Source organism: Psammomys obesus, unplaced genomic scaffold (assembly GCF_907164565.1).
Source record: "Psammomys obesus unplaced genomic scaffold, mPsaObe1.curated_primary_1811, whole genome shotgun sequence".
NCBI classification, from domain to species: domain Eukaryota; kingdom Metazoa; phylum Chordata; class Mammalia; order Rodentia; family Muridae; genus Psammomys; species Psammomys obesus.
In genome coordinates, this window is record NW_026591086.1 from 60,196,863 (window position 1) to 60,219,633 (window position 22,771).

The 22,771-nt window shown below is 37.7% G+C and overlaps 1 protein-coding gene across 1 annotated transcript in view; it reads right to left on the reverse strand.

The window, feature by feature from the left end:
* Positions 1-22,771, reverse strand: part of Nalcn (sodium leak channel, non-selective) — a 273,950-nt gene that overhangs the window by 232,816 nt on the left and 18,363 nt on the right. Inside the window, exons 4-8 of the mRNA XM_055609597.1 lie at positions 20,873-21,055; positions 14,820-14,903; positions 13,397-13,536; positions 13,174-13,302; positions 826-901 (exon numbers count right to left, since the gene is read on the reverse strand). Of these exons, the coding sequence (XP_055465572.1) occupies positions 826-901; positions 13,174-13,302; positions 13,397-13,536; positions 14,820-14,903; positions 20,873-21,055 (612 nt within the window). The remainder of the gene's footprint in view (positions 1-825; positions 902-13,173; positions 13,303-13,396; positions 13,537-14,819; positions 14,904-20,872; positions 21,056-22,771) is intronic.

A 22,771-nucleotide genomic window follows, 5' to 3' on the forward strand; every position in this document is an offset into this window, starting at 1 on the left:
ATGCAGTTTAGGGGTGTGTTGGTATTTATTGTATCAGTAAGCGTTCTTTTCTACTCATCTTGTGGGGTTTAAGAAAAAAAAGAATGGAACATAATAATATTAAGTCCATGTGAAAGAACTATCCACGTGTGCAAATGCACGTCCACACACACATACATGCACACATATACACACACTTTTGCACCCCCCACATTGTGACTATGGTCTCTAATACATCGTGCCATATTTGGCTTGTCCTTTGGATAGGAAGGCAAAGATACTCATGTCCTGCTGAGGGCTGGGCCCTGACTATGAAGGTGGACCAGGCATTTACGCATGTCTACCTAGAACAGCACCCCGACTTTCCAGCACATTGCAGGGTCATCTGGCTTCCTGTTCACTGCTACTTAGCCTCCCCTTTTTCATGATTAGTTCTTAAAGCCTGAACTGACCTGACTCAGTTCATGCTGGAAGCTTTGGAAAACTAATCCTGCCCTGAAAAGCAATGCTCTTATTTGCAGAGAGACAAATTATTTATTGATTTTGATTTCAGTGGAGTTTTTAGATTTAGTGGGGCTGCAAAGCAAGATAAGTCACATGAGTAGGAATTAATAGTGACACAATTCATTATTAATGAACAAGCTGATCTGACACATTCTGTAGGAAGCAGTTTTTGCCTGTTTAAACTCAATGTTTTCACGAGTTTTTCAGTTTCTTTGTTTATTCCTAAATGGCCTAGTAAGTGAAGCTTTGGTAAAAGTTGAGTCTTTTCTCAAGTATTTTTATACCGAAATATAAGTAATGACAATACATTATTTTACAGATTTCCATTAGTCATCTTATTACCTTGTTACATCTGAAGAGTTTTAAACAATTCTCCAATTCCCATTTTTCTCCTTTCACTACATTGCTGGACACTTTCCTGATTTAGAAAAGACAGCATGTGATCTCCCATTCACATGGCTTGGCAGGATTAACATAGTAAAAATGGCCGTCTTACCAAAAGCAATCTACAGATTCAATGCAATTCCCATCAAATTAACAACACAATTCTTTACAGACCTGGAAAGAAAAATTCTCAACTTCATATGGAATAACAAGAAACCCAGAATTGCTAAAACAATCCTCTACAATAAAAGATCTTCAGGAGGTATCTCCATCTCTGATCTCAAGCTGTACTATAGAGCAACAGTTATAAAAACTGCATGGTACTGGCATAGAAACAGAATGGTGGATCAATGGAACCAAACAGAAGACCCAGAAATAAACCCACACACTTATGGACACCTGATTTTTGACAAAGGTGCCAAAACCATACAATGGAAAAAAAGATAGCATCTTCAACAAATGGTGCTGGTCTAACTGGATGTCTACATGTAGAAAAATGAAAATAGATCCATACTTATCACCCTGCACAAAATTAAAGTCCAAGTGGATCAAAGACCTCCACATAAAACCAGACATACTAAATTGGTTAGAAGAAAAAGTGGGGAATACCCTAGAACTCATTGGTACAGGAGAAAACTTCCTGAACAGAACACCAACAGCACAGGATCTAAGAGCAACAATCAACAAATGGGACCTCATGAAACTGAAAAGCTTCTGTAAAGCAAAGGACACCGTCATCAAAACAAAGTGACTGCCTACAGTTTGGGAATCTTCACCAACCCTTTATCTGATAGAGGGCTAATATCAAATATATATAAAGAACTAAAGAAGCTGAGAAGCAGCAAACCAAGTAATCCAATTAAAAATTGGGGAACAGAGCTAAACAGAGAATTCTCGACAGAGGAATAAAGAAATGCTCAACCTCATTAGCCATTAGGGAAATGCAAATCAAAACGACCCTGAGATTTCACCTTACAACCATCAGAATGGCCAAGATGAAAAACTCGAGTGACAACACATGCTGGAGAGGCTTTGAAGAAAGGGGAACCCTACTCCACTGCTGGTGGGAATGTAAAATTGTACAACCACTCTGGAAAGCAATCTGGCACTTTCTCAGACAACTAGAAATAGCGCTTCCTCAAGATCCAGCCATACCACTCCTAGGCATATATCCAGAAGAGGCTCAAGTACACAACAAGGACATTTGCTCAACCATGTTTGTAGCAGCTTTATTTGTAATAGCCAGAAGCTGGAAACAGCCCAGATGCCCCTCAACTGAAGAATGGATACAGAAATTGTGGTATATCTACACAATGGAATATTATTCAACAAGGAAAATAAGAAAATCATAAAATTTGCAGGTAAATGGTGGGACCTGGAAAGGATCATCCTGAGTGAGCTGTCCCAGAAGCAGAAAGACACACATGGTATATACTCACTCATATAGACATGTAATATAGAAAAAACCTACCAAAGTCTGTACATCTAAAGAAACTAATCAAGAGAGAGGACCCTGACTAAAATACTCAATCCCCATCCTGAAAGGGAAAGAGGAAGGACATTAAAAGAATAAGAAAACAGGAAACAAGCAAGAAACCAGCCACGGAGGGCCCCTGAAAGCCTCTGCCCTGCAGATGCTGAGACTTATGGCCAATTGTCAGGCAATGTTCATGGAATCTTATGAAGAAGTGGGAAATAGTAAAGATCTGGAGAGGACAGGAACTCCACAAGGAGAGCGATAGAACCAGAAATTTGAACACAGGGGTCTTCCCAGAGACTCATACTCCAACCAAGTACCATGCATGGAAATAACCTAGAACCCCTGCACAGATGTAGCCCATGGCAGTTTAGTGTCCAAGTGGGTTACATAGTAATGGGATGAGGGACTGCCTCTGACATAATCTGATTGGCCTGCTCTTTGATCACCTCCCCCTGAGGGGGGAGCAGCCTTACCAGGCCACAGTAGAGGACAATGCAACCACTTTTGATGAGAACTGATAGACCAAGATCAGAAAGGAGAGGAGAACCTCCCCTATCAGTGGACTTGGGAAGGAGTATGTGTGAAGAAGGGGGTGGGAGGGTGGGATCGGGAGGGGAGGAGGGAGGGGCTTATGGGGGATAGAAAGTGAATAAAGTATAATTAATAAAATAAATAAACAAAAAAGAAAAGACAAGACAGCATGTGTGACAGAGGCCAGGAGGCTGCGGCTGAGTCATGAGCATGTAGGGATCAGCCCGGGAACAGATCAAAGCAGAATTGGAAAAGACAGGCACCAGATGCAGCCCTGAGCAGACCAGCTTCCAGTCAGCCATGAACACCTGCTTGGAGGTGACAAGGCAGCCTGTCTTACCTGACTTTGAGTCAGGGCTGAGACCTATCAAGCAGCAGCTTTTCTGCTTCTGCTTTAAGAGTAGATCTTGATTAGTTTCTTTAGGTGTACATATTTTAGTAGGTTTATCCTTCATTATATGTCTAATATCTACTTATAAGTAAATATATACCCTGTGTGTCTTTCTGCTTCTGGGATAACTCACTGGGGATGATCTTTTCCAGCTCCCACTATTTACCTACAAATTTCATGATTTCCTTGTTTTTTATTGCTGAGTAACATTCCATTGTGTAGATTACCACAATTTCTGTATCCATTCTTCAGTTGAGGGGCATCTGGGTTGTTTCCAGGTTCTGGCTATTACAAATAAAGCTGCTACAAACATGGTTGAGCAAATGTCCTTGTTGTGTACTTGAGCCTCTTTTGGATATATGCCTAGGACTTTGACTAAAATGCTCAATCCTCATTCAGAAAGGCAAAGAGGATGGACATCAGAAGAAGAAGAAAACAGGGAACAGGACAGGAGCCTGCCATAGAGGGCCTCTGAAAGGCTCTGCCCTGCAGGGTATCAAAGCAGATGCTGAGACTTATGACCATCCTTTGGGCAGAGTGCATGGAATCTTATGAAAGAAGTGGGAAATAGTAAGACCTGGAGAGGACAGGGGCTCCACAAGAAGAGCAAAAGAACCAAAATAATCTGGGCAAAAGGGTCTTTTCTGAGACTGATAATCTAGCCAGGGACCATGCATGGAGATAACCTAGAACCCCTGTAGCCCATAGTAGTTCAGTGTCCAAGTGGGTTCCATAGTAATGGGAACAGCGACTGTCTCTGACATGAACTGATTGGCTTGCTCTTTGATCACCTTTTCCTGAGTAGGGAGCAGCCTTACCAGGAAACAGAAGAAAATGAAGCCAGGCCTGATGAGACCTGATAGACTAGGATCAGAAGGAAGGGGAGGAAGACCTCCCCTATCAGTGGACTGGGGGAGAGGCATCGGTGGAGAAGGGGGAGGGAGGGTGGGATTGGGAGGTGAGGAGGGAGGGAGCTACAAGGGGATACAAAGTGAATAAATTGTAATTAATAAAAATTAAATTAAAAAAAAAGAGAAGACCCAGGGTAAGGCGTGATAAAGACCTAAAGCTTGGGGAACTTTTGCTCTCGCTCTATTATTTTTCCATTTCTCCTCTTCTGATCTTTCTATCAAAGATCAGATCTTCATGCTTGCTTCAGCAACACACATGCTAAAACTGGGATGACTCAAGAAGGTTTCCATGGCCCTGAAGAAAGATGGCACACAAGTTTATGAGTGTTCCGTGTGTCTCAAAGAAGACATCTTTTGTAAGAAGAATTTATAAGACCAGTTTAATTTTGTTCTTCGGTGGACTTAGTGGACTTCTATTTGAACCAGAAATATAAAACTTCTCTAAGTTTTACACTTTTTCTAGTGCAACTCTTTAATAATAATTTATAAAGCACTGCCAGGCTCTATAAGCTGCTCAGAGACAGCCAACCCTTCCAGAAGCTTCTTAGGATAAGATGTCAAGCCATTAGTAACTACCCCGACAGTAGAGATAAAGGAGAATTGCCCTGGGTATGTGAAGGGCACAGCGCTTTAACTCTGACAGCAAATAACCACCTAAGCTCTTGGTGAATTCTGCCTCTCTGTGAAAAACTTTTATATATTTAACATTTATAGTTACTTGCCCTAAAGCTATTTTAATTGTCTCACTGCTGGGAATAAGATTTCATTATTGTATATAAAGTCATGAATACATTTTCTTCTTTGTCGGGAGTGATAACAAGCTGTCAGGTAAGTGTCTGTCTGCTATTTCACCTGCTGCTTCTTTGCAGCTTCCTCTTTTGGCTCACAGCCAATATCTGCCCTCACATTTGGCATTTTGCGGCACCTGTTTCTGCCACAGCCCATTGCCCTTCTCAACTTTCTTTAGGAAATGAGCTGTTTTGCTTAGTCGAATTTCTTTCCATAATTGTCTTAGATTGCAGTTCATTACCAGAGAAGACTCTCAGCCTTGACTGGTAACACTGCTGAAGACATCGCTACGCTGTCTTTCTACATGATTTAAAATATGCATGTCACTGCAAAGTAAACGTCCATGTAACTAGTTGCCTCACTCTTTATCGTTTTTGCTTCACACGTTAAAGAAGATTCATGCCATAGTTCTTGGTGAGATTTGACACACAGCCTCCGCTTTGAAAGCTTTCCTGTTGTTAAGACACTACTGCTTGTGGGTTAGTCTAAAGTCAGAGGTCCTAACGGCACTTAGCAACACCGGGTCCTTTAGTGTAACCATAGCTTATTGTTTGACTAGGACATATTTATTGGAAAAATTAATATTGTTTTACACATGTACCTGTGTGTATGTGTGTCCACATGTGTGGAGGCAACATGAGTACTGTCTGTGTGTGTGGGGGGTATGTTGACATTGGGACTCTTCCTTGATTGTTCTCCACCTGATTCATTGAGCAGGGTCTCTAACTTCAACTAGGAGCTTTCCAGTACAGCTAGTCAGTTCAGCCAGCTTGTTTGGGGTATCTCCTGTCTGTGTCTTGTGTATACTGGGATTAAAGGCATACTACCACATCTGTCTTATTGTGGGTGCTGGGTATCAGAACTCGGGTCCTCAGGTTTGTGGACCTACTGAGCCATTTCCCCAACTCAAAATTAATGCTAGTTTTAATTGACAAATAATACTTGTGGGTTATTTTTGAGCACAATATTACAACACAAATACAAATATACAGAATGCATGAATAAAAAGCTAATTAACTGTCATGTTCACCAATATTTTATAATGTACATTTGAAGTCTACTTTCCAGTTATTTTTAATTATAAAGTATGTTATGACTGACTCTGCTCATGTTTCTGAGGATGAGTTCTCAAAGTTTATCACTCTCATCTAGCTGGAATTTTGTTTTCTTTATCATCAGCTCCCTCTTCTCTCACCATGTCTGGTAATGCCTAGCCTCCGATAAAGACTACAATCCTTGCTACTTTCGTAAGTCAGCTTTTCTAAAATTCATACATGAATGATACTATAAACCACTTGTCTGTGCATGGCTTATTTCAGTTAACACCATGCTCTGGTGTTTCATTTTTATCACTGTCAATGAAAGAGGATTTTTCCAGCAACTGTATATTCTGCCAGCCTTTACAAAGTTTCCCATGATGACCTCTCTCTGCAGGATAGTGGGGTGAAATGGGTCAATGTTTTCATTTCAGGTTTTTTAGTGCATGTTTATTGACAATAGCTCTCAGCAATGGGTGTAGCTATGGAGACTCAATGAAGTAACTTCAGGGCTTGAGTTCAGGAGACATTCATGTGTCTCTTTCCACTTGGTGTTGAAATTCATACATTAGTTTTATAGCACTCAAACTCATCTGTGTGTATTTATGTCACAGTTTGATATCCAGAACAATACCTAACACACAACTGTCACATCAGGACTCTTTTTATGAGTTTATGAACATATTTGTATATACATATATGCATATAACAACAAATAATACACAGAAGTCATTAATTTGAAAGAGAGCAAGGAGGAGTATATGGGAAGGTTTGGCAGGGGAAAGGGAGGGGTAAGTAATGTAAGTATAATCTCAAAAGTAAAAGAAATAATTAATAAAGTAATGCTCAACATGAGTCCAGCTCCATGTGTGAAATTTCTTACCCAGCTGCTTTCGCTCTCCCTTACTTCTGTAGATAATACCTCTCGCCCACACAATATTATTTTTGGTATTTTCTTATCCTCCTATAGAACAATCTAGACATACCTAACAGCCTACATACTCTGAAAAACAAAATAGCTAAGCACAGATAATCTTCCCTGTGTTGTCTCTTCCCTCACCCACACAGCCAACTCTTTTATTCATGACTTTCTTCAATTTTCCTGCCCTGCTTGTTGAATAACTCACTGCTTTTCCTTGCTTTGATCATAGGTTTTCTACTTTTTGACCATTTTTATTTCCATCATGTAATGACTTACTTTTTGTTTTTTATGTTCACTTTCTTATCAATTTGGTTATTATCTGTCTAAGTAAATTATTCTATCAACCATGCCTTATATAAATGGTTATATAAAGTATTAATTCTGTCCTGGATTCACAATAGTAGGGTAAGGAAATGACTATAAGACTTGATCTGCACGTGGTATATACTCATATAGTCCTATAAGATATGATAAACATAATGAAATCTATACACCTAAAGAAGATAAACAAGAAAGAAGACCCAGGGTAAGATGATCAATCCCCACTTAGAAAGACAAGTGGGATGTGCATTGGATGTAGGAGAAAACAAGTAACAGGAGAAGAGCTTACCGTGAGGGCCTCTGAAAGATTCTACCTAGCAGTATCAAAGCAGATACTAAGACTCATAACCAAACCTTTGGCAGAGTGCAGGAAATCACATGAAAGAAAAGGAGTTAGTATGACATGGAGAGGAGAAGCTCCACAAGGACCAAATATATCTGGGCACAGGGGTCTTTTCTGATTCTGATATTCCACCAAGGACCATGTATGGATATAACCTGTAACCTCTGTTTGGATGTAACCTGTGGTAGCTCAGTAACCAATTGGTTTAAACCTAGTAAGGGGAACAGAGACTATTTTTGACAGGAACTCAATGGCAGGCTCTTTGAACCCCTCCTCCCCAAAAAAAGGAGGAGCAGTCCTGCTAGGCCACAGAGGAGGACTTTGCAGCCAGTCCTGAAGATACCTGATAAAACAGGGTCAGATGAAAGGGGAGGAGGTCCTCCGCAATCAGTGGACTTGGAAAGGGTAGGGAGGAGATGAGGGAGGGAAGGTAGGATTGGGAGGAAATGAGGGATTGGAATACAGCTGGAATACAGTTAATAAAATCTAACTAATAATAAAAATAAATAAAAAGGACATGATCTCTCTCTCTCTCTCTGTGTGTGTGTATTTGCATGTGGATCCAAGAGATCTGTTTTTCTTTTAAACAAAAAAATTTCTTTCAATATATTTTGATTATGATTTTCCCCTCTCCCAGTTTTTACCAGATTCCTACCTCATTTAATGCCTTACTTTTCTTTATTTGTTTGTTTTCACTTTCTTGTCAATTTGAAATATGCTATTATCTGTCTAACTAAATTATTCTATCAACCATGCCTTATAAAAATGGTTAATAAGAGTTAATTCTGTTCTAGAATCTCAATATTAGGGTAAGAAAATTACTATAAGACATAATCCATCCCTTAAAGTTTTCTTATTATGTAGCTCTATGGACTTTGCAAAATAATGAGAAAATAAGACAAGGAATAAAGACAAAGTTGTGCAAGAAGCAGTAAGGGGAAAGGAGAGAAGAAGCCCTGGGTGCCGCTGGAAAGACTCCTGCGATGAGCTCATCCCCATCTACTTCAAATAACTTACTCTTGAGTAAAAGATGTATGCAACAGACTATTCATGGATGAAAATGACTGAAACACATTACATTCGTGAATGAAAACTTTAAAGAATAAGAAATAAATACCCAAATATAATAATATTTATTAGTAAAATAATAGTAAAAAGCAAAAATAAAAAATGATACCCTGATTTATTTAGTAATAAATGAAAAAACATCCTATCTGAAAAAAAAAAAAAACTGCAAATAACAACATATAAGAAAGAAAAACTCATTTCCAAATGACAAAGCACAAATTCAGAAGGAGGACACAGTAAGAATAGCAAGAGAGTGGCATCTTGGAGACATGAACAGAGCTGGACTTCCAGATTCATATAAAGCAGAAGCCTGAGCCCTCAGGTCTGAGAGACTATGAGCTAGGCATGAGCTCATGCAAAGCCACACTACTCCTGGGAGGAATTCGAGTTCACCACTGGGAAATAGCCAGTGGATCCATCCAGGATGGAAAGCATAGGAAAAGACCCACCTGAAGACTTAAAATTTGCATATGAAAAGGTGGCACCAGACTCAGCCTTTCTAAAAGAAATCCTGTGAAGTAACAGTGCATAGGAATTCAGGTTTTCTGTCCTTCATGCTATATTCCACGTACTGCTAAAGGGGACAAAATATATTTCATGTTCACTGGTAAGTTTGTTCTTTATACAAACATGTGTCTGTGTATGTGTGGTGTGTAGTGTGGTGTGTGTACGTGTGTATATAATATGTGTATATACTGTATATACATAATTATATATTATATAATATATTAATATAACATATACTCATATTACTTCCAAGGTTTGTAATAGTGGAATTCAAGCTGCTGATTACAGTATCTGGACAACTGTACCAAACTCATAGTCACACTCCTTCTTAATTTTAGCTCCTTTCAAGGAGTTTAGTTCCTTTCTACCAATCTGGCCTTACAGTTAAGTGGCTCTTATTCCTGAGGGGTGGGTTGACATTCGGTTCCTTTCATTGCCAGTCTAAGAAGAAAATGAAGCACATCTAGTTTTAAACAGCTTCAGGAAAAGATCAGTTTTTAATAAGACAAAAGCTGGTGAAATAAAATAGATTATTTTAGAGTTCAAAATCTAATTGTTATTATGAAAAGAAACTTTAAAAGATCATTTTCTTGATTCACTACCATCGCTGACTTCACAAAACCTAACTCAGAAGCAGTTAGACATGTATAACCATAGAAAGTTTACTTCATCACAAAAACAAGACACTTGTGTTTATTCACCTAATAAGAGTTTCAGGAATGGACAGAACTAAAAGACAAAAAGAAAATTTCTGTCATGTTAAGAAAACACAGGTTGCTGTTTCATAATGTGATAGGACGAACAGGTAAAAAAAAAAATCATGTTTTTATAACCTGCAGGTCAAGAAAGATGGCACAAGTAAAAAGAAAAAGAACATTTGGATTAAATGATAATTAAAATATAAAACACCGAAATTTGAAGATGTATTTAGTGACTTACTTAGAAGGAAGGGTATGTGTTCAAATAAAAAGAGAAATTATTAAAGACAGGGACATGTTTCATCTGAAGAAACAAAAGAAAGAAAAATCTAGAAAACAAACTATGGCAAGAAAGAGTAATGATAAGAAAAGAAATGAATCAAGAAAGCAAAATAACAACAGAGAACATTAAAGAAGACACACAGATCTCCTGTGGGTGTGAGAAATGACACATAAAACTAGCAAATGGGCTTAAAAGAAAATAAAAAATACAGATTATTAATACCAGGACTGAAACATGGTTGATTCTAACAGATCCAAGGATAACTAGGAAGCATTTTATAAACATTTGGCTAGTGTTGATAAGTTACAAAAATAAGTAAGTTCTATGAAAAACAAAATTTGACAGACTTTACAGAAAAAAGTTAATACTAACATGTTAATTATATTCCATTAATGATGTAAAAATCAAACCATTGCCAACACCACAACAATAAACTAAGCCAAAGTCGGAGAGTTTCATTCATGAGTTTTACAAAGATGCAAGGAAGGAGTCCTCCAGTTTCACAGGCCACACCGCTCTAACTCTGTGGGTTATAAACTGAATAGCGATGGGAAGCTAGGAGGGTAATGAGTTTGGAGGGGCAGATGGAGGAGGAGAATGGAGGGTAGATATATATAAAATTTCCAAAAAGTAAATAAAAGTATTTAAAAAATTAAGTGGGAAGAAATATTTCTCATTTTATATGAAGACAGTATTTCTTGAAATCTAATAATGTTTCTCATATGCAAAACGTAATAATGAATTCATTTTGTATTATATACTATTATATATAGTATAATACTATATATACTGTATACATACATATATGTTACATGCAAGCTTTTTATGTCAACAAAGCCTCAAAAAGTGGTTAAATGAAAGACCCCTGCTCAGTTGTAACCAATGGTCTTCCTATGTGTACCCTAGTGAGGGGAGCAGGGGCTGTTTCTGACTCTGTTGCCTGCTCTCTGATCACTTTCCCCTGGTGATGCAGCCTTGCCAGGCCACAGAGGAAGAGGATGCAGGTAGTCCTGATGAGACTTGATAGGTTGGGGTCAGTTGGTAAGGGAGGAGGGCTCCCCCTTTCTGAGTACTAGGGGAAGAGATAGAAGGGAAAAGGAAGGGCTGGTGGGACTGGAAGGAGATGAGGGAGGGGGCTACATTTGGGTTGAAAAGAGAATACATTTTAAAAGGATTAAATTTAAAAAGAGGATCTGAATTGTAACAGTGGAGAATATAATATATTCAGAAAACCAAACTTCAATATAAAAGTTACCCTTTGTGGCTATTTTTTATAATTTTTATTTTTTTATATTAATTACAGTTCATTTACTTTGTATCCCAGCTGTAGCTCCCTCCTTTATTCCCTCCCAATCCCACAGTCCCTCCCTCATCTCCTCCTGTTCCTTTCTAAGTTCCCTGATAAAAATAGAGAGAAAATATGGACTTAATTTTTAGTAATTTTAAAAAATAAAATTTAAAGTAATAAGTTTAATAATGGCTTTTGTGTACTTTTTACACGCTGCCTCAAAAACAAAGTGGAGTGAAATTCTTGTGAAGTTATATTAAGTGATAGAAATTAACTCCTTTTGTCACTGCTCATAATCAAAGAAGGTGTGTCCATACACACTCCTACGAACCCAACGCAAACTTGGACATACACATGATATGCACATAACGACTAAATAAAGGTAAAACAGGGCCAGCAAGTGGCTCAAAGCGTGAAAACACCTGCTCCCAAACCTGAAGAGCTGATGTCCATCCCCAGAATCTGCATGATGGAAGGGGAGGCCTGACTAGCCCTGACTCCCCAGGCTGTCCTCTAACACACACAGGCATGCCATGGTACCCACAAGGATGGATGCAAAATAATAAAGATAGAAACGTATTTACTGAGGTTTTTGATGTTGAACACATAACTAATAAAAATACACTAATTTTGCAAATTACTTTGTCCACTTTAATATTTGAAAATCTTGCGTATGTTTCAGAAGTCATAGAGGAATGAGTTGAGCAACTTTCATAAGCTCATGCAAGGTAGTGAAATCAAACCAATTGTATCATTATTTATATAACATAATGTATATATCTGTGTAAATAGTCACATGGATTCATTTAGCTGTGCATCTTCTTTACATGTATACAAATGCATACCTCTTATGAAAATTCTCTTTCAAATACAAAAAGTCATGGGTTATAAAAGCTGCAATATTTTTAAAACCATAACTATTTGCTACTAGATTTTAACACAAACATAAGTGAGCCTCCTTTAAAAGTCAATAAATGCTATAAATTTACATTCTATGATGCCAATTGATATTTTTCTTAAATGTAATTTGTGATGTAGTGTAATTACATCAATGTAATAAAATAAAATAAAATGTAATTTTATTTGTAAGCAGATCAATCCTTGCTCGAAGACATAAATAGAAGGTGTAAAATCAATTTCTGTGTTTGTCTTTTGCCCTACATTGTGTAGTTATAATTATTGAACATCTGTGGACTGAACTTGTAATTCCAACCTCTGAAACCCAGTCAGCACCTAATGGATACCACTGGTCATCTGTGTCCAGGCCCCACTGTCAGTTCTGCTGTTTCCTCCTAGCACTCTGTACCTGTTCTGCGCTTCATAATGGCTGTTCCCAGCACCACCCAGTCATCCTTTAGGATCTGGAAATGTGGCTGAAATCAGCCAGGAAACTGTTTCGAGGAAAGGATTAATTATAAGAATGAGGCTCTATTTTCCCTAAAAATATATTACCATGGGTATCTTCCAAATTTTTGTTAGCACATTCTTTATGTGGCCATTCTCAGGAAAGTTTGTCTTTGTTTAATATTCATTCCTACCAGTTTATACTTTTTTGATCTGGCTTGTGGTAAACATTTAGCTCAAAGTTGAACAAAACAATGTTAAAGTGGCAAAGAATAAAGAACACGAAATACAAAAAGTACTGATTTTTAAAGCATTTGACAATTTCACACACACACACAATGCGGAAGTGTCCTTGTCAGTCACCTAGACGTAACGTACAGCTGAGAAACTTACCCTGGCTTCGTGTCATTCACTACGCAGTGGTAGGTAAAGGTGCCAAACATCTGAACCCCTAAAATCCCATACAGAAGAAGGAAGAAGAGAAGGAAAATTGAAACACTCCATATTTGTTCTCCTGACCGCCTAGGGAAAAGAGAAAAATTAGATAAAATATTTTAAATGTCCCTCCTCAAATGTCATAAATTCTTCCCTAATGCATGCACCAAGCTGTGCTTACTTTAAAATATTTGTAATTCTGGTCCTTGGCAGTTCAAATCGGAAATAAATCCTGAAAGCCCGGATCATAATGAGTGGCCGTGGAATCCGCAGCATGCCCCAAGGTGACATCTGATCAACTATGTCAGCTATTTCAAACACCTGCAGATGAAGAGACGCACAGGCTCAGACTTCCCTTGTCACTGTGATTGCCAAAAATGTGTGGGTAACACAAGAATGCGCACCCTGTGCCTTGAATTCAGCCTACACTGTATTCCATCAACAAGCACGCCTCTCACTTGGCTTCCTTAAAAGAAAAAATGAGTCAGGTGTGCTGCCGAATGTCTTTAATCCCAGTAACTAGAAAGCATTTATATCTGTGGTGTATTTAGTGTTGACTAATATCCATATCAATATTAATAGCTTAATCTCTTCTTAGTGAGGATTTAGTCATATGGGAGACCAAAATGAAGAATTGTTAAATTCAATTTTTTATTTGAAAATTAGATATCTCACTCCAAATCTTTTATTTTATTTCAGTGACAGTATTTCACTGTTTTAGGAGGTTTGTTTTAGGAGGAATAACTACCTTTAATATTTATTTTAATTTCTGAGAACTCACAAGTATAATCAACAATAATTCATTCAGAAAGGTGAACGGATAGACATCAGAAGAATGTGAAAACAAGGAACAAGACAGGAACCTACCACAGACTCTGCCCAGCAGGGTATTAAAGCAGATGCTGAGACTCATAGCCAAACTTTGGGCAGTGTGCAAGGAATATTATGAAAGAAGGGGAAGATAGAAAGATCTGGAAAGGTCTGGAGCTCCACAAAGAGAACAACAGAACCGAAAAATCTGTGCCTAGGGGTCTTTTCTGAGACTGATACTTCAACCAAGGACTATGCATGGAAATAACCTAGACCCCTGCTCAGATGTAGCCCATGGCAGCTCAGTGTCCAAGTGGGTTCCCTAGTAAGGGGAACAGGGACTGTCTCTGACATGAACTCAGTGGCTGGCTCTTTCATCATCTACCCCTGAGCCGGGAGCAGCTTTAGCAGGCCACAAAGGAAGATAGTGCATCCAGTCCTTATGAGACCTGATAGGCTAGGGTCAGATGGATGGGAAGGAGGACCTCCCTTATCAGTGGACTGGGAAAGGGGCTGAAGGAGAGAGGGAGAATAGGATTGGAAGGAGATAAGGGTGGGGCTACAGCTGGGATACAAAATGAATAAATTTTAATAAATAAAAAATTAAATTAAAAATAAAAATAAATAAATGTTGCATTTAGATTGTTTAATTAATGAACATGTAAAATAAACAATGTAGGAAAGTACACAACCATGTTTGAATTGTATTCTTTAATATTTCTAGTTAAACTGTAAATGCAAGATAATGTACACTTTTTAAAACATTTCTTTGTGATTTAAATATATTTGATTACCTGTAATACAAGAGAAACCCAAAGGCAAAAGACCATGAATCCATCAAAAACACACCAGCGATCCTTCACATAGGAGCTATCACCCTGAAAGTAAATTCCACATAGATTGTCAGGAAAAATGAATTAATACATATGTATGTATGTATTTATATGTATATATATTTAATCCTGTAAGGGAAATAGTCAAAGGTTAATTCAGTACAAACCATCTACAATTTTTTTTTTATCCCAATGGAACAGACCTTCCAAAAGAAATTTTTTTTAGCATTTTAAAATGGTATTTTAAAAGGCAAATTATTGATGAAACATGAGAATTTGAAAAACTCTGAGTTCAGGATCTTAAAAAGAAAGCATCTAGTTGTTCTTTCACAAACTGAACACGTAATAAAAGAGGCCAATAATCACTTCAGGTCCTAGGGCAGCTCGTCCCCCAAGGCCCAGAACACACTTTGGCAACAGGAAGCCTTTCAAACTGCTTGACCCAGCCCTGCTAGCACTGTTACCAGGCAGTAACAGAGAGTGAGAAAATTTCCTTAATTTGCAAAGAAAAGATATGTTGACTTTAACTAGGAGGATAATGTCAAGGAAAATGAAGATATACTGCTTTCATTATTAATAGAGCATCTATCCTGGGGTTAGAATGTATATTTCAATAAAATGGTATTTGAAAAGAGAATCTCCCTCTGGAATAACAAAGCATCAATAAAAAGGGAGAGCAGAGAGGACGTGAGCTCTGGACAGAAATTGTCATGCTTGTGAAGGAGAATATGGGTTATTCCAGACTTGTCTGTCAGTTTCTATAAAGGTAAACAGTTGAGGCTGGTAATCAATTGTCCAGTGTAAGGGACTATCTGAAAGTGTCTTGCAAATATTTAACAAGGAGAGATACCAAATGCATTTAGAGAAATATATTTTGCAGTCATAAATGACAGGCACTGGTGGTTTCATGAGCATGTGATTTATTGTCCTATTTTCCCAGAGCCCATCTGTTATGTCTTAGCATTATTATTTATTACTCCAACATAGAAGCATGCTACTTTTATCTAGATATATTGCTAGAGAAGAATCAGACAACTAAGACTCATTTGAAGAATTCAGGCTACAATACATAGAATGATCTTCAGCGCTTCAAATACACATCATTTATTTTTCCCTCATAAAATATTTTTAGTTTATAAACTGTATACTACTGCGTTTTAACCAGTAATCTGGTTTAAAGTTGTGCAAATAAACAAAAAATATGAAAATACTGTGATTAGTCTTTTTGAAGAATAAATCTAACAATAGCACTTTGCCATGAATCATGAAAAGGCATGCCATCCTTTCAATTGGCTGCCCTTTCCTTTAGGAATTTTGCCAGCAGGAATACTTCCTGAAAGAGGGATTGAGGGAGGCAGTTAAAGAACTTTTCCCATCCTGTTTCCTCTCTTGCTTGTGGTGTCTATCCTGTTTGCCATTCTGAATGCGATTTAAGCATCCTCCCTGGGGTCCTCCATAGTGTTTAGCTTCTTTAGGTTTGTAGATTTTAGTATGGTTATCCTATATTATATGGCTAATCTCCACTTATAAGTGAATATATACAACAATTGTCTTTCTGTTTCTTGCTTACCTCAATCAGGATGATCTTTTCCAGTTCCATCCATTTATCTGCAAATTTCATGATTTTCTTGTTTTTAATAGCCATGTAGTGTTGCATTGTGTAAATGATTAGGAGACTACTATAAAGGGTCTTCTGAAAAGCTCCACCCAACAGGGCATTGAAGCAGACGCTGAGACTCACAGCCAAACTTTGGGCAGAGCACAGGGAATCTTACAGAAGAAGAGGGTAGGGGGTAGAAGGACATGGAGGAGACAGGAGCCCCACAAGCAGACTAACAAAGCTAAAAATCCTAAGCCTGGGGGACCCTGCAGAGACTACTATAAAGGGTCTTCTGAAAGGCTCCACCCAACAGGGCATTGAAGCAGATGCTGGGACTCACAGCCAAACTTTGGGCAGAGCACAGGGAATCTTACAGAAGAAGAGGGTAGGGGGGTAGAAGGACATGGAGGAGACAGGAGCCCCACAAGCAGACTAACAAAGCTAAAAATCCTAAGCCTGGGGGACCCTGCAGAGACAGATGCACCAACCAAGGACCACACATGGAGAGGACCTAGACCCTCTGCTCAGATGTAGCTGATTGGCAGCTCAGTCTTCGTGTGGGTCTCCAAGTAAGGGGAACAGGGGCTGCCTCTGTCATGAACTCGGTTGCCTGCTTTTTGATCACTTGCCCCTGGTTCTGTGGTCTTGCCAGGCCACAGAGGAAGAGGATCCAGGCAGTCCTGATGAGGCTTGATAAACTAGGGTCAAATGGCAGAGGAGGAGAATTCCCCCTTTCAGTGGACCAGGGAAGGGAATGGGGGGAAGAGGGAGGGAGAATGGGACCAGGAGGAGATGAGGGAGGTGCCTACCATCGGAATATAAAGTGAATGCAATGTAAAAACTAAACTAAACTAGAATAAAATAAAAAAGTTTCACAAATTTTACTTGAAGACAGTAAAGCAAATCACTTGTAAAATACGGGTTTTTTCAAAACACCTTTGTGGACAGATATACTTTCATTTTGATGTTTTTATTTCTAAAAATGTCTATATTTGTCATGCAACTATAAAAACACAACAAACTCACAAGTATAAATCTATAAAATAATAAAATTTAAATTAATAACAAATTTATGGTGACAGATAACATTTTGCTAACATTGGACGCCATTAAAACTTTCATTTTATATATAAGAATAGAATGTCAAAGCTAACTTGCTCTGATTTGTCTTTTATGGGATGCATGTTGAAGAACTGTGTGGTAACAAGTGATAATGGTTTGTTTTAGATTTAATGTCATAAATTCAACAGTTGGCACCACTCACTTAACTACTGCAATCTAATGATCAAGGATCAAGACAATAAAAATAAATGAAAACTATTTAAGTTTGGTTCAAGATCACCAGATCTTGCATTTAACAGAAACACCAGCTAGCATTTAAACATAAGTTTTAATGAGCTATGATGTTCTGATTACTTCAAGATAATATTAGCAATGCAGAATAATTAAAGTTGACACCACATGTTCATCTACTCTAATTATTCCCAATTAAAAACAGAAATATACTTATCTGGTTTTCATTCTTAATTTGCCATTTCTTATAGTTTGAAATCAGAAAAAATATTTTTGAGTTTAGTGAACGTGAGTCATTCAAATGCTAGAAGTTAAAATACTAGAAATACTGAATCTATAAAGTTTTAGAAACAATTAGATAGCAAATAATTTTTATTTTAAAATATTAATTCAACTTTGAATATTCAACATTCATTCATTTAGTGTCCTGTTTACGTGGAATAAATTGCTTGCTTGCACATCATGTCTACCTGTCTTTTTCACTCTTAAAGAATGTCAGAACAATTTTCTCGATATGAAATTCATATCCCAACTCATTATATACTTAAGAAACAAAAAGATTTAATCTAGAAAAATATCATAACTTTATTTTATTCAAGTTAGAGCCTTAAGAAATTATCACATGGTGAGCTAAATCACAAGCATTTCACATTCAATGTTCAGTTCCCTCACAACATGGGCAGAGGCTGCTATATCCTGAGTGACCAATATGCACAAGTGATGGGGTCATTCAGAGAATGCTGGTAGACCACAGCTTATGAAATAGGGCTGGACATGCCCAGGGGAGCAAAATTTTATTCCAAGTTTGACTCCTGTGATAGTTGACAACTTTTTAAGTTTTTGACCAATGCTAACCTGAATCTCACACTTAGGAAAACTTCCTGAAGACTTTATAAAATATCTGGCAATTTAGAGTCATCTTAAAATATAGTCATTAAGGCTATTGCAGGTGCTCACTTCTTTCATAAACCAACGCATTTCCATAATACAGAAATTATTAGTATATAGCAGTGGAATATTGTGACAAAATCTCAGAAAGGAAACCCAAGAGCAAATGACCACCTTTGTAGAAAGTGTGTAGCTCCATAAGTTTATCAGTTATATTTCCTATATCCAACAATAAGTAACACACAGAAGGAAGGGCTTATTTTGGCTTTCAAGCTGAGGCTACATAACTGCTATGAGGACCAGAATGCGTATTCCCAGCATCCATGTTGACCAGGTGACTAGCATCACTTTTCTTAACCCCAATGTTGAGGCAGGGACAGGTGGATCACAAGGGCTCAAAGCCAGCCGCCCTAGATGAAACAGCTAACACCAGATTCAGTGAGAGACCATTTCTCAACAAAACAAGGTGAGGAGCAACAGAGGAAGATCTCCACTCATGCAGGGACAGACAAAGACAGCGCCATCTACCTGTGCAGATATGGTCATGCATCACACACGACAAAGAAGAAAGGTTTAGAATATAATAATCAAATACAGTGTATGAGCCTGTGTGAGCCCTGACCCAGAGAAACCAGCTTAGAGGAATTTACAGCTGCTGGGGGATGAAGAGCAGGTACTGGGAGGTAACCTATCTTAGGAATTATTGCTAAATCACCTTGTACAATGATGGCATTTTTGAAAAGCAAATGAAAAAATTGTCAGCAATGCATAGGAAGTTATTTCTCAGCTGAGTCAATAGCTCAGATTTTCTTTAAAATACAACTGTTGATCTTCTCTAGGGAAGGTCTTACTCCTGTCTGGCTTGTGTGTGTCTCAGGTGAGATGAACCAGAGTTTTTAGGGTTATAATACATTCCTATCATTATTCAGTTTGCTATTGAAATTCTCTGCAGCTGGTGTCTCAGCCGTTTCAACAGGGCTACTGTGATGTAATTGGCCAGCCCACTCCTGGTCTTTCTGTTATTGTATGTCCCTGAATTAGATGCATAGAATAACAGGAAACATTTGTTTGCACCTGGTTGATTACTCAGAATACTTTGAGATACACTGTATAATACATATTAATTGAGCAATCATTTTTACCAATTACTAGTCTGTTATTTGGATATGTTGGTTTGTGTATCCATTGTTAGCAGTGGTCAATTTGGCTGTTTGTTTGTTTGTTTGTTTGTTTTGGCTGTTAGAAGTAAAGTTGTTAAGAACTTTCTAAAAATATATAAGTGCTCAATTGCTGATCTCCATGTAGGCTGAGATTTGTGATTTTATGATAAAATGTTAGAAAGGCACAGCAGGGTGCACAGGCTGTGAGGAGCCTCTCTGGCGGCTAGAACTGTGATACATGATGGATAAAGAGAAGCCAGGAGAGTGGCAGCTTGCTGTGCATCAGAATCACTTTATGAGAGCTTCTTAGTCCTCGCACAGGCTCTCACAAGCCCCAGGACCTCCCATGCATAAGGGCCAGACTTGACTCAAATATGTCATTTATGAGCCTTAAAGCCCTCACTATCCCACTCTCTCTAGACAGGGCAATGTAGCTGCTCCTGGAACAGCATCTTTCCATATCCCAAAACCCTGAACAGGTTAGTGCAATAGAACCAGGATCTTGTGACAAAAATTGTCTTGCTTTTCTTCTCTCCTCTTTTTTTTTCTTTTATTAAAACTTTAATTTATTTTTATTTCTGAAGGCTAGCAGTCAGTTCTTTTTTATTTTATTTTTTGCAGTTCCCAGGTTCCTATATCTCTCGTTTTCTCTTTTTATCCTTTTATATCTTGAAAAGAACCCAGTTTTTTGAAATCCAGCTAAATGTCATCATGCTCTGACCTTATCACGTGACATTTATCTTGTGTTCAGTACATCAACAAATATCGAAATTCCTTCTTGAGGGACCAAAAATCATGGGTTTAGTTCTCTGGGTGGCTCAATACATCCACCCCTGTACCTATGAATCATATACTTAGCATTCTTTACAGACAACAGGGAATATAAGGCTTTGTATCTTATAAAATGAAACTAACTTTAAAATATTCTTATGTGGCATTATCAATTTTTGAAGTTATGCTCTTTAAAAATGTCAATATCCATAAAAGAAAAATGCATTGTATTTAGCCATCCACAGAAAATATTAGAGTTAGCTAGAACACTGAATGTACTTAATCGACAAGGACACACTCACCTTGACAATGCCCCGTATGTGCATTTTTGCTATCATCTCTGCAGTGTAGAGAAACATCAGTAAAGTGTCCAGGGTGAAGGTCACATACTGAAGAGGAGGATAGTGTTCGAAGGTCATGGGCGTGTTCATGCACACTGAGATGACGCTGATGATGGCACAGATACGCAGCAGAGAGTGCACCCACTGCCACAGACACCAGAGTTACTTTGTGACACTGAACGGAGACCTTTGGCTTGTCTTAAAGCACACTATACCACTTAGACTTAAATAGTTCCTTAGTGCAGCAGTGAGGAAGAACATCTACCAAGTGCACAAAGCACACAGTATTTTTACACTTCTCAAAGCAGCCTATCTTCCACATGAGCATACCAACGGTCAGAAACGTTTGCGAAACAGTCCTGTGATTATACATTAGTAGGAGTTAAACCAAAGGTTGACTGGAGGCCATCAGACCACCCTGTGGGAAATTCTGATTCAACTACATAACACAGCAATTCACTCCCAATGAACCTGGCTGTAAAGATTTTTGGCACTGAAGCACCCAGAATTAACAGCTGTGCTTTATTTACTGTAACTTCCCTAGTATCTTAAAAAAATGGACTACCATACCAGATCATAAATGATTTTTCAAGTGGGTTGTTATAGAACATAGAACATTTCTATATACAGGTTTTTAAAAAATGTATCATATAATGTCCCTACATAAGATATATTTCTGGGCCAGTGAGATTGGGCTTGCCAAACAAGCCTGAGACTTGAGTTCAATCCCTGGAACCCAGTGTTAAAGGAGATAATACACTTGAAAAAAATGTCTTCTGACCTTCATTTCCACTTACATGTGCGCATAACTGTGTGTGTGTGTGTGTGTGTGTGTGTGTGTACATGTGTGCACACACATAAATTTAAAAACATTTAAAAATCATTTCTAAAATTATCATTGTGGAAAAGAAGATAATGAATGAGGCCATCTCTTTTTCAGAGAAAATGTTTTGTACATATTTAGTCTAGAACTTCTTTTAAAATTAGAATTATTTTTTGTGCAATTCTAAACACACATTGATTTGCTGTCTAAAGATTTTAATTAACCCTATAATAAGAAGAAAGAAACAAAAGCAAATGGCTGGATACTTAAAGCACTCACATATAATCTTCTATTTAAAAAGTAATGCCTAGGATAAAAGGGTTAATTGTATCTACATGCTAACCTCACAGAGTTAATATTGCTACTGAATTACTCAGTGCACGATTTTCAAACATAGTTTAAGTGTTAGTATCATCGTGAATATACATACTGTGTCTATATATATGTGTGTGTGTAGTCATGTTAATTCACTAATTTTATATTCCTGTTTCAGGATGATAGTTTGATAAGAGATGGATCTTACAGCTCCATAAGCCAGCAAGTCCTTAAACTGGAAATGAAGAATGACTGACAACACTCTGAAAAGCCTCAGACACTTTAGGGTGATGGGTGTATTCTAATATTTGCCCAAGTATAACAATATTTACATAAAAACATAGTCCCAGAAATTCCGTACCACAGAGGACAAGTATATTTCAATGTTTTTTAAGGGTTGTTGAACTGTAGTTTTCAAACATGAAATTTGAAAAACCCTTCAATAAACATCAGACTGTAAATTCAACCTTATCTGGACTCCTCCAATATAATGAATATAATTACCAGGAGATTTAAAAGATGGGCTATAACATAACAAATTAGCAATGATTTATAATTAATCATTAATAATTTCAGTTAGCTCATAATTGCATCTCCCAAAGTTCTTAGAAAGTTTTGAGTGGGTTAGACATGAAGAGAAAGTTAGTGAGAGATTTATTCTCTAGTCTATTTACTTCTCTCTCTCTCTCTCTCTCTCTCTATATATATATATATATATATAT